The following is a 13,012-nucleotide window of genomic DNA, read 5'->3' on the forward strand; positions in this document are numbered from 1 at the left end:
GCTCTGCTGGAGGGGGCCTTAGGGGTGTAGAAGCAAAGGATTCAAACATCACAAAACACGTACGTTAATCTAAAAACTCCACTTCTGTGCGAGCAGAGCAGAGCAGAGACATCTGTCTATACTACAAGCAGTACTTGCAGCTTTGAAAAAAGACTAAATTTGTTCCACACTCTACATATATTTTAATTACATCTTCAAAGTTTATAGTTATGTATCCCTTTTTAAGTCACGTGAGAACAGATCTCTCCTGCTTTCAGTGCATCACACAAAACATTTACTTACAAGAACATTGTCTAAGAAATGCCTTCCTTTATACTAAAATCAATCATCCATAAAATACATAAATCACCTCAGTGTTCTCCACACAGTCACTTTCCCAGTAATTCTTATCAGGCATTTAAAACTTCTGTCTGCATTACAAGTGTTCCAGGAGTGAGTACAGGAACAGAAGTAGTGGGAGGGGTGCTGGGTGCCTTGACTTTTCTCACCTCAGATGCTCTAACAACTATTTTTTTTTTTAAGCACTGCTTGAGCCAGGCTTCAGCAGCACCTTTGTGTAACAGAAACAGCTGAAACAGAGAAGACTTACTGCCAACAAGTATTGCAAGGAAAGCACAGACCACAGACCTCCAATGCAAAGGCATTAAACCTTAAAAATTAAGATTTAAAAATACAGCTATGGGTATTTTTGTTTTGGTTTGGTTTGGGGGTTTTATTTTAGTTTTTTTAATGGAGATTTGACTTTGGTAAAACAGAGAAAATACCTGCCAAACTGCCAAGAGGGGACTATTTAAGAAACCTTTGATGGATGCTCTCAAATACCTCTTCCAATGATATATAGCTTGTCATTCACTAACGTTGCACAATATTTTCCAAAAGCAAAAGCTCGTTCAGCTCCCATTAAATCCGCAATTTAGGTGCTACCTCTACACTAGATGTCCATAGCCTAATTATATTATCCAACTGAGAAAGTTGTTCAGCTCACCCTAAAGCAAACATCGCCCGGCTGGTCAGTTAAACTGCTCTCCTCTAACTACAGTGAAAGCTTGGCTCCGTCTGTCACTCAGCTGTACAGCTTTTGTATTGCAGATGAAAAGGGAAAAAAAAAAACCCAAACAGTATTTCTTGAAAATAAGCAGCTGAAAGAGCACTTAAACCAAGAAAAAAGTTGTTACACATCAGAACTGACCTTGAGCCGTAGCCAAAAAAACCTACAGCCACACCTCTAAAATATTGTACAATTTAGGCTGTGTGCAAACGTAAAGAAAAATGTTGTATTTTGCATGTGACAGCATAAGAAAAGACAATGCTGTTTCTTTTTAATTGAAATTACATCTGAGCGATTTTTGTACAGTATCAGCGTGCTGGAGGAAGAGAGAAGTTGGCCATGAACCAAAACGCAGTTTAGTTGTGCTGGGTTCCGGAGCTGAAAAAACAAAGCAAAACTAAACCAAAGACCTCAGCTTAATCCTAAAATGAGAGCTGCCGCCCCCACCTCCAATGGAACACATCTGAACAAGGAAAGGACAGGCAACATTCCTACTTCGGGTTTGCCAACCCAGACACTAAGTTCTTTGTAACCACAGTTCAGATTAAATAGCCATCTAGATCCAGCCTCTGCTCAGAAAAGCAGAGAAAACTCCACGGGAGGATGTCAAAATTCTTTTTCTTCATTGCTAGAAAATACATTTGTGTCACGGATACAGGAAGCCGTCTGCTGTTTTATAAAGTACAAGTATATTTACTATTTGGAAATTATAAATTGTTTATAAAAAAAAATCATTAAGCCAAATTGGTACGCACAGGCTAGGAGCCTATGCAAAGTCTCTTATTCTCTGAGAAACTGATTGATCGTAGCCTGCAGTGAACTTGTACTTCATTCTCTAATAACATTAAAAGGTACGGAAACTGTAATCAGAAAGATGGAGGTGGGTATTGCATAAACAATGAAGTAGTAAGCAGGATTCAGGTTCAAATCTGCTGCAATACAAATCAAAACAAGCATCTATTTGGAACAGCACTGAATCATCATTGAAATTATAAGACCCAGCAGTCACAAGCAAAGAAAAACATTATTAGTAGTTGCGTACTTCCCTTTGCAAGTAATCCTGCCTGACTTAAAAATAAAAATAAATAAATAAATAAATAAAAACCACCTCTGACAACTTTGGCAGATCTAAAATACAAAGATAAAAGTTATCTTACAATCAGTTGCACGAAGCATTTTCCTAAACTTAAATTGGAGCAAACCGTTAAAACTTAATTAGAAAACCCTGGTACTTTTGAAAAGGTTTTCTCTGTATGATTTAGAAAGCTTAGACCTCTTTTTCAAAGCAATTAAAATGCTCAGGCGTTCCTGAAAGTTTGCCTTGAGATTTTTTTTTTTTTTTTTTAAACATAGCAGTAGGATCTGCAATGACCGGGTACCACACACAAGAACGCATTGGCACAACTCACATAAACCAGCTCGGTCCCAGAACGTTTCCAGCTGACTGCGCCGTTTAAGAGCTCGCTAGGGCTCCCTAGGGCATACTAAGATTTCACATGTACACACTGTAGATGCTTCGCAAAGGTCACAAAGCAGTCATAAATTTCAAACGACAGCATCATACTCTTGGCACTTCAGAGCTGCAAGCTATTCAGCTGCAAGTAATATCTACCTTTTAACATAAAACAACCCAATTACAATTTATCTGCTATGTCTCCAGCTATAAAGATTTTTAAACTCTATACTTAAAAAATGTTAATGGCATTACCCATGGGAAACCTTATAACTTCATAATATCCAGGAGCTTCTGTTCTCTTCACAGGTTCCATGAAGGGCCAAGCGCTTTGATGGCTCTTTGGTAAAGAAAAAAGTAAGGTATCTAATATGGAAACTCTATATCAGAAATCATTTTAAAATCTTTACAGAAGGTAAACTAGAACTAGCACTCACCTTCACCTGTTGCAGGATGGTTTTTAACGTGCTGTAAAGTTGATCTGGATCCTTGGGCTCCTTACTTGAAAGAAAATACGAATACAAAAAGATTAGCTTGAATCCCGTATCTTCATTCCTATGACGTGCTTCTTACCTAAAAGCAACTCCAAAGTTTCAAGCATTTTATGGAAGAAACAAAATTAAAACAAATAAACAAAAAAACAAACCCAACCAAACCCCAACACCTCCCACCCCTCCAAAAAAAAAAACCCAAAAAAACCCAAGCAAATCCACTTAAGAACCATCCTTTGCAGATTATTTATGTTTTCCAATGGATGGAAGGAAATATCAAATGACATTGCTTTAAGACTTTTCTCAAAGGAATCTCCAGACTGCTTCGTCATTTTGCTTTGTGCAGCACTTACCCTCTTTCTTTTCCACTTGGTTTCCAGCCAGTCTCTCCTGCACACCAACAAGATGAGAGATTACATGGGAACTACAGCAGGTCAAAACATTAACTGAGTTATTGCAACTCTAAAAGATAAGCCATTTCAGCACTGCTGCGGCAAAATGGGTTTGTTTTAATAAAAGCTGCTCCTAATAAATAACACAACCATCTAGCCTACAGCCCCATTCAAATTCCTACATGCCTCCCTCCAGACTGCCGAAAAGATTCTAAAATGTTCCTACATGAAATACACATTTTTTCCATAATTCAATACATATTTTACCACAACCTCTGTAAAGAATTATGATGTTGAAGTCATCCAATTTGACACCCTAGGGACAGAGAATAAATTGCAGAAAAGCACAGTTGAAAAAAAAGCCCCCAAAAGATGGCAAACGTTCTAATTCTGTTTTGTGTCCTCTAAGTCCATGTTGAGCACGGAACTCATCCTTGTACAGGAGTGCAGTGCACGACAGTGGTGCCAGAGGGTAATTGCCGACTACACCATGATACAAATCAAAGAGGGATCACATATAAATAAAATTACACACATGTACATAAAAGAGGATCGGCGTAGTATGCCTTGGGGAAGTCTTGAAGACAGTAATTGTAATAGAAGCACAACAATCTTCACAAAAATCTAATCAGCAGACCAAAACAATTACATTTTAATCAAAAAGAAATATGTGACTACATTAGCATTTCAGGTCTTGGACCTCTCTTGGGCTGTTCTGCTTCTGTTCTACATTAAAAGAGGTTGATACGTACTAATTCCAGGAATGCTTTCTATAGGAATCTGCCGTACTCCATCTTTGAAGCAAGAAAGGCCAGGATAAACTTTACGTATCTGAGCTTGTTTCCTCTCAATGAGCTTTTTAATGATCTGTAATAAAGCAGCAGAGAAAACAATAACTGACTTTCTTAAAAGTAACGCAGAGAATGAATGCAAAACTGTGATGAACAGAAACACTCTCGCTTCCTAATCTTATGGTCCTTATAGATCCACTGAAGCTGGTAAGAGGGGTGAGCTACCTGGCCAAGCACAGACTCTGCGGATGAGGCTACCAAGTCTCTCAGCTGCCTATTTAGGCACAAATCTGGAAGAAAAGAGTCATCACAAGCTGCACAGCTCCTGGGAAGATGGCAGCGGAGGTAGGGAAGGAAAATCCATGGAAGTAGGTTTGGGAACTGACTCTAATTCCAATAGCTGGTGTTTCCGAACTGCTTCAGCACAGCGGGTCAGATATTTCAAGGCATATATTAAATGCACATATTTCAATGCACGTATATGTTCATATTCCAAAATTTTAGAAATATCTGTTCACTTTGAGGTCTCCACAGGAGACGTAGGAGTTGCTCAGATATCAGTCAGAGCTGCTCTCACTGAAGATTTTCCCTCAAGGAAGTCGGAATGACACCACTCTGGAACTGATAGTCTGCTCTGCTTGTAAATGCCAGAAAAGGCTTTCCCAGTTCTGAGGTACATTCTCTTCTGCTTTGCAATCTCATTACCTCAATTCTAAGTAATTTTCTCTGGTGCTTTTGATACACACTTAGACGCTTACCTAAGCTTTGCGTGTCCTGAATATGTCATTTTCAAAATGGCTTACTTCATTACCGGGAGTAAACAAATGTGCAGCCACTCAGATCACCACAGTTTGAGAGGCTACTTTCTTTGGAAATAATAAAGATGGATATATTTTTATCTTTAAGGACTTTCACTCCCCCACACATAGTACTTTCTCTCAAAGAAGAGGAAAAGAAGAAAATCAGACTTTCAATAGAGGTTACAAATGTTAAGAGAAATACAGTACACGACAGTACCATGGTGAGATTCCAGGTACTTTCAAACTAATTGTGAAATCCAGCTTAAACCCTTCTTATAATTTAGGAACTAGTGGCTCTTCCTGATTAAAACAAGCTGTTCAATCAGTAACACTGACTACTCACAAGTCAGCAGGTCACAAAGTTTGCATAAAGGGATTTTTCATATTTTTCAGAATGACTGTAAATTAGCTACCAATCAGGCAGTGCAAACTCAGAAACGGTGGTCTGTGTGACTCGTGCCCAGTCTTGGGTGACATGGTCTTAGCAGCTATAGGCACATACCCTAATTCTTTAAATAAAAGTTTAGATCCCATGAAAAGCTTCACTTCTAAAAAGACAGGACTAGAATAGTCCAGTCTGGCCAATACCAGCAGCAAAACAAATCAGTACATAACCCATACTGTCAACATGCAAAATTCTAATTATGTCCAGGTATCATCTTCATTGCTTTTGATTTGAGCAGACAGGTGAACAGTCTTCAAAGAACTGCAGACTGTGAGGGCTATTTCTATATTTACTTGGAACAGGGAGAATGAAAAGCCTGACCCGTGTTCCGAGTGCCGAACAGGCAATCCTAAGAGGCACTTCCAAAAGTGTACATATTTGTTCTCAGAGAAGATACACCAGTAATCATAGATCAGTGTGTAGTAACAGCTTGCTTTATAACAAGGGGTTATATATATGGGGATATATGGTTATATATATATGGGATGTCTGGAGGACCAAGGTACTTCACTTCCAAGAGGAGCATCTCTAAGTGCTTTGGAACAAAATGGACAGCACACCAAATCAGAGAGTGAAGAACGCAAAATAACATATGTTAATAAAGCAGTCCCAAAATGACTATGTTAAAATCTAACTTAAGTTTTTGGAAATGACATGTCGACGGTTTGGGCCGAGAACTGCATTACTGCAGTTAAGCACGCCTGAGATGTAACAGGCTACAAGAGACACGTCCATTATCTGCCCACCCTGACAATAGCCCATCCCTGGGGGGAAGGTAGACTGTGATCTGAAGAGTAGCCCAGCCAAGCACAAATGAAAGGGAAAAAAATGATGATCTATGCTGTATGGACATATCAAAACTTTCCCAATAAGTTAAGAAACCTTGTAAACTAAATATATAGCACTCAGGTATTGTCTGTCTTTCTGCAAGCATGGGCCAAATAGTTCTACTGGAAAGAAAATGATTGTTCCATAAAGAAGCGTTTTAACAAAACAAGAAGTCATGAGATTTGACCAACCTTGAAAGAACAAATCATCCTTGTAATTTCTATTTAAGAACCCAGGAAGGTATTTAAACACAACTGGAAACATCTTAATTATTTTGCTAATAAACCGCCTTATTATATGGAATATTATGATGGATTAAGTAAAGAACATCCCACAAACTCCAAAAACGCACAGGCTGGAATTTAAGACAGCCCACCCTTGATTTGTACATTAAAACACTGGCAGAAAAAGGAATAATCTCTCTCTCAAGTAAATACAGGACATGCAGTACAAACACCACATTGAAAATTCAACCTAACGAACACTACTGTCTTGGAAGGGTGGGTGGAGAGAACGCTGCAGAACAAATCAATCTCACAAAATTTTGCTTAGTTATCATCTACAATGATAAAATTTATCTATGAAATACTGCTCAAAATATCAGTACTTCTCAACACGTCTTTTATCATAAAGTTATTAAGTTAGAATTGAATGCCCCAACTGCAATATTATGGCACTGAGAATTGCAGGAAAGAACAATTCCAACTAATAAAAATATAAATTCCAATGTTTTAAGCTCCAAAGCAAGGAAGAAAGCCAACCTGCACTTACTGAACTGTGTTTCTAAATATCTGAATGAATTGTAATGTTCAGCCTTTACCTCCTTTTGCTTTTTAATGATGACAGAAAATTCCGTGTAGGGGATCCTTGGATTTAATTCACATCCCATTAACGTGGCACCCTCATAATCCTTGATGTAGCCAACATATTTTGCTTTTGGTACTTTAATATCTTTGGAGAAACCCTAAAAAAGAAAAAACCCAAGTTGCCATGACACCATTTTGCTTTTACATTTGTTTTAAATGAAATGGGATGACGATTTATGACCAAATTCACCAGCATGTTAAAACACAGGCAATACAATGGAAAGAGTAACAGATCATGGTTCATTGTGTTACAAACACCTTCTGATGGCAGTCACTTAACACAAGAATAGTTAACTCGTTATATGTATAGGAAGAGAAGGGAGATAAGGGAGACAAAGAGATGGAGGAAAAGATTTTTACTGTAGTCAAACTGACTGGGTTTGTTTGGTTATTTTTCAAAAAAAAAATATATTTTAACATTAATGCATGCCAGTCCTTTAGTCATTAGTGAAGGAAAATTACTGTTCAAGTTTAGGAGGCCTTTGTCCAAAGATAACAGTAATTTTATAGCCAAAAAAACCAATGTTTCTTGTTGGTTCTTTTATTTCCATATTTCAGGTGAAAAAAAAAAAAAAAAAGATAACAAGTCCTATTAAAAGTTCCAAAGTTACATTAGAGCCTTCATACAGTTCAGAAGTTAAGTGAAAAACAAACCCACAAACGTATTAACGAAGACAATAAAAAGCAGTGCAGGACTCCCACTGTTTCATTCTTCTGTTACAGTGGTATCTATGAAACCTCAGTAAAAATAAGGAACCCAACCAGGACTTCTGCTTCACAATTTACAGTCAAAGGCTTGAGAGAGAAGGCTCACATGGAGAACCGCACCTTCAAATCGGGGAAGGGTGATTTCAGAAGTGAAAAGGGACTGTCTGCACAGATCTGACAGCAATATCTCAAGCCCACGTTTTATTCATTTTGAATGCGCAAAGAGCAAATTGTACCAGTTTTGTATTTGGAATCATAGAAAAGCTGAGGCTGGAAGGACTAAGGAAATTCATCTAACTCTGTCCTTGCTCAGAGCAGGTCTCATCAGATCTGGTTGCTCAAGGCCACGTTTGCTCTTGAAGACTGCCAAGGACAGAGGTTCCACAGCCTCTCTGGGCAACATTTGCCAGTATCTCACCAGCCTTATGGTTAAAAAAAAATAATTTTTTAAAAAAATCTCCTTATATCTAGTTATTATTTTCCATGATCCAACTTGTGTCCATTGCCTCTAGTCCTATTGTTGTACAACTCTGAGAAGAGTCCAATTCTATCTTCACTACGTTATCTTGACCAGATAGTTAACAACTGTTTATCACATCTATTTTACAGATTAGACATCACAATCTTTCCTGAACTTGAACCTCATGCTTCAAATCAGGAGGAGCTGTTGACCACAGGTCAGGTAAGTTCTAGTCTGCTGAAGGTATGTCTGGTCCTTCTTCTGGACCTTCTACCTTCTTCTGGTACTTCTTCTAGAATCAGTGAAGGAAGTGAATGAATGAAGGAGCAACCAACCCATATTCAACTGGTTTTTAGACTTGACAAATTATAGGCTATGCACCTATACCGAGATGATTCCCTCGAAGTAAAATGCATTATAAGCCAATATCATCACACAAGATGAAGACAGAGCACATTCTGTAGATATACACATAAAACTGCAGTATACATTTTATCCAACCACTTTATCAAGTCTAGTTGTTTAGTTCATCCCTGCTAGATGTTAACTTCTTGCACCAAGTAATTTCTTACATCAACTTACTTGTTTTTTGAAGTAGCCGATAGCATATTCATCTGCATATGTGAGAAAGTTGAGAATGTTGTGTTTGATGTGATACTCCTTCAGATGGTTCATTAGGTGAGTCCCATAACCCTGTGTGAGACATACAAGGAAAAAGCCATTACAAAGCCTCTGGGGACTGCACGTACTAGAAACTGTGGACCAAGGGTTATTACAGACTGTTTTTCAAAATGCAGTCTTTGATCTAGATCCTGTTTTAAAGATTTTCTCATAACAAACTTGGTGAGGTGTACTCAAGACCAAACTTTTTTCAGCCTTTTAAGGGTATCTTTGTGACCCATCAGGGAACACAAAATATCACAGCTTAGACTCATATAATCATTTAGGTTGGAAAAGACCTTTAAGATCATCAAGTCCAACTGTTAACCTAACACTGCCACGACCACCACCAAACCACGTCCCTCAGCACATCTACACGTCTTCTAAATATCTCCAGGGATGGAGACTCAACCACTTCTTCCCTGAGCAGCCTGTTCCAATGCTTGATGACCCTTTTGCTGAAGAAATTTTTCCTAATATCCAATCTAAACCTCCCCTCTCGCAATTTGAGGCCATTGCCTTGAGGCTTCTAGCGTCTGATTGACTTTTAATCTAAAAGTGACCAACACCTAGACTCTCTCTAGGGGTAATGCATAGCTCTAAAGAGGTACATTGTCCTGGAAGTTGTAATTCAAGGTGCACCCATTATTTTCTTCCTTTTAAGTTAGATATTAACTATTAATAGTCACATATTTCCCCAATAATAAAACTACATATATTGTAATAATAGGGCATCCTTTCTTAGCCATATCACTTCAAAACTGCAAAGCAGTAGCAATGCCAAAATGACTCCATCTAGAGGAACCCATTCTGAGACGAGATCTCTGTTTTACTGCACTCTGTGCACCTGGAGCAGAAACAGCCTCTGCCTCGAGGGATTTATAATCTGAACTTATCATAGGGCATAAAAGGGAATAGTGAAAGTTATTACCATAATAAGCATCAGAAAACTACTGAGTCCCCAATCAAATAAACAGCTACGCCTTCTGACTGCACACAGGAATAATTTCCATTTTCATTCAACCCCAAAGTAAACAAAAGGTACCATTTATTCACAGTTCCAAGTAAGCTTCCCCTTCTGCTGTGAAATGAAGAAATATAAAACAGACAGGAAAGCCAATAATAATGTGTTGCTCCAGCATATTTTCCAGTTTTAACAGCATGCAGAATAACTGGACGCTTACAGAAATAGACAGGGAATGGTTTTGGGTACTCTGTTCTTGGAAACTGGGGGAATTTCTAGTTATATACATAAGTCAGAAAAATAAATTAGAAAATAGATAGTTCTGATTTAATTCACAATTTAATAGGCTCAAACACGGAAATAGCCAGACGAAAGCAAGTTAGGTTATTGCCAAAGCTCGATACAAAAAATTTTGTAGTGGCACGTTTTCTTTAAAAAACTACCTCTCTAGGTACAAAATTTTGTGCGTTAGTCCTTTCTTTCCAGCTAATGAATGTTTGAAGCACCTCATATTCAGACCTCATATTTGAAATTAAGGCCTCATATGTAAAAAATAAGTACTTCTGAATTTGAGGAAGCTCTTAAAGCCGTATGTTCACTTGTTAAAGTGGCACACATCATGCACGGCATCAAATACAAAGGGGTTTGACCACTGACAACATGTTAAGGGGTGCTGCATTTCTTAGAACTCAGAAGTGCTCAAGATAATGAAGATACTTTCTAATTGCAAGTTTGAGTTCTCAAATTCTTTGAAGAGGATGAAAATCCTGAACCAAAAATTTGAATGAAAAATGTATTCCTTAAATGCAAGCTAGCAGTACGTCAGCTAGCCAAGCTCCTCGCTTCCCTTCTCATCAGCAGGGTGAAGGGAACAGGGTATGAGGGACTGACATTTTACTTACACCTGAAACATTGCAATTCATTCCAGTAATTCTAAAGCATCTCATCTCCGAGAAAAAATGTCAACTTTGTGTCTCGAAGAAATTCCAGCAATGATGATGGCGATTACCACAAACATTTTCTACTGACCTATTATTTTTATAACCTTCAACGGATTTATTAATTTTCACGAACACTTGCCAAAGCCTAACAATCCTAAAAGGAAACTAAGCCATGTACAGTAAAATTTCAAATAATTTTGTAACATGGTATCAAACTATCTCAAAAACAATCCAACTTCTAAATATGACATATAAAGGAAAACAGTACCCATATTTCTTACTCTACCTGCAAATTGAATTAAAATAGGAATTTATCTTTCCCAAGAGCAGGCAGTTTGCACACGTGTGAACATTTAGTTTTTCCTCAGTTATCTGCTGGTAGGGGTTACCTTAGTCAGATAGAAATGTGGGAAGGCAAATTTTCAGAAATAGTCAAGTAATACAGCGAGGCACCCAGAGGGTAACAGAAGAAACTGTGCGTTATGTGTGCATATGCATCCTAGGAGGCACTCTGAGAGGTCAGATTTGTTTGCTCTGTTATATTCTGAAAGGTTACTCCTAGCGAATCACAACATACACTTTTGGCAGCCTAATTCATATAGGGCAGTCGGTTGGTTTAGTAAAATGAAAACACCTTTTATGAATTAGTCAAGCTTAGAATAGACGTGACTTAAGCAAATTCCGTTATCGTTCGCATTTGCTAAAACACTTTGGATACTTTTATGACAGGCCACCGCAAAGTGCAGGGGAACGCTCCCCTCGAACACCAGAGTTGACTAAAATCAAATGTAACCCAAGTCCTAACAGCCGTCGCAGGCTGTCAGTCCCACCGTCTTACCCTTCCACAGCCAGAGCTCTTCCCTTCAAAACAGGGCACACAATTTCTGCACAGTCAACTGCTACAAACTCCGAATTAACCCTCATCTCAGCTCTAGCAGTTTCAACTGAAAAACGAAGCTACAGCACCATCTAAAGGCAAAATCCTGAATCAAACGGTCATAGTTCGATCCACCTGTAATCCCCAGGAAAGCAGGAGGAACCTCCTGTATTCATAGGGCTCTATATTCTTTCAATACAGCCGCTAATTCTCAACACTCGGAGAACATCTTGTGAGATTAACTCAAAAAAGGATGTATAGAATAGACCACGTGCTTATCTTGAGACGCAAAACTATACCTCATTTTTTTGATGTATCTCACTCTGATTGAAGTCACGTAACGCCACAAAGTGATTGAACGCAAATTACTGTCACGCACAAGCAATACTGATTTCAGTCACCCATGAGGCAGTACACTACACAGAGAGGCAACTGCTGACGACAGAGGAGTCAATAGTCCAAGAAGGGGGAACTACTGGCCACTATTGTTATGTCGAGAATTTTTTTTTTTTTATTTCATTAGTTACAAGTAATCTTACTATTATGCCGATGATTCCAAATCTGCACGTTTCTTTAGGTTTTGTGTATTATATTCAGAATCACTGTATTTTTCAAATTCTATTTCTGTTTGGCAACTCAGCAATATATTCAACGTGACTAATAAAATTAGGAACATACCCAGTAGTGAATGGGACTCAAATACATTTAATAAACTCTAGTAGAGAATTATTTTTACCTTGACTTGCTCATTAGAAGTCACAGCACAGAAAACAATCTCCGTAAATCCTTGGGAGGGGAACATCCGGAAACAGATACCACCGATAACACGACCATCTTTTATTAATGCAAGGGTCTTGTGTTTCCTGAGTAGACAAAAATGTCACTTTAATTCATGTACATAGTACATAAAGTGCCATTACTTTCCTTTTTTCAGAAACTTGATTCACTTCTTTCCATGATGCTAATGCAATTGTATATGCCTCTGTTAAGTTAGCTGCTTGTATCTATAGAAGAGTTGCTATTTTAACATTATGCTTTGAATTTACCATAAATTCATCATTCACTCAGCAAGGTCCTGGCCTTGCCAAGTACTCCTAGACACTAGGGTAATGCCCAATAAATAAGAGTCGTATTGCTTTCATTGACTCTACTGCTGACAATTATGCCATTGCACAGTTCTCAGGGTGATTTTACCCTGACTAAATTAGAAATTAATGGAGTTACAGGACAGCAAGTCCTTTCTAAGGGATTCCTGTTTCCCTGCATGCACCCTCTATAGCTGAGCTAT

General features: G+C 38.2%; 1 protein-coding gene across 5 annotated transcripts in view; it reads right to left on the reverse strand.

Moving 5' to 3' along the window:
• Window positions 1–13,012, reverse strand: part of KAT2B (lysine acetyltransferase 2B) — a 45,375-nt gene that overhangs the window by 2,387 nt on the left and 29,976 nt on the right. For 2 of the 5 annotated variants that reach the window (XM_054190284.1, XM_054190285.1), the window contains exons 11-17: window positions 12,461–12,587; window positions 8,865–8,975; window positions 7,069–7,212; window positions 4,137–4,251; window positions 3,346–3,382; window positions 2,939–3,002; window positions 2,757–2,841 (exon numbers count right to left, since the gene is read on the reverse strand). In XM_054190284.1, coding sequence (XP_054046259.1) covers window positions 2,757–2,841; window positions 2,939–3,002; window positions 3,346–3,382; window positions 4,137–4,251; window positions 7,069–7,212; window positions 8,865–8,975; window positions 12,461–12,587 — 683 coding nt within the window. Of the gene's footprint in view, window positions 1–2,457; window positions 2,661–2,756; window positions 2,868–2,938; window positions 3,003–3,345; window positions 3,383–4,136; window positions 4,252–7,068; window positions 7,213–8,864; window positions 8,976–12,460; window positions 12,588–13,012 lie in introns of those variants that run through there. The other 3 variants (XM_054190286.1, XM_054190287.1, XM_054190288.1) reach the window with 3 other exon arrangements.

The sequence above is a fragment of the Rissa tridactyla genome, chromosome 2 (genome assembly GCF_028500815.1).
Source record: "Rissa tridactyla isolate bRisTri1 chromosome 2, bRisTri1.patW.cur.20221130, whole genome shotgun sequence".
Classification (NCBI taxonomy): Eukaryota; Metazoa; Chordata; class Aves; order Charadriiformes; family Laridae; genus Rissa; species Rissa tridactyla.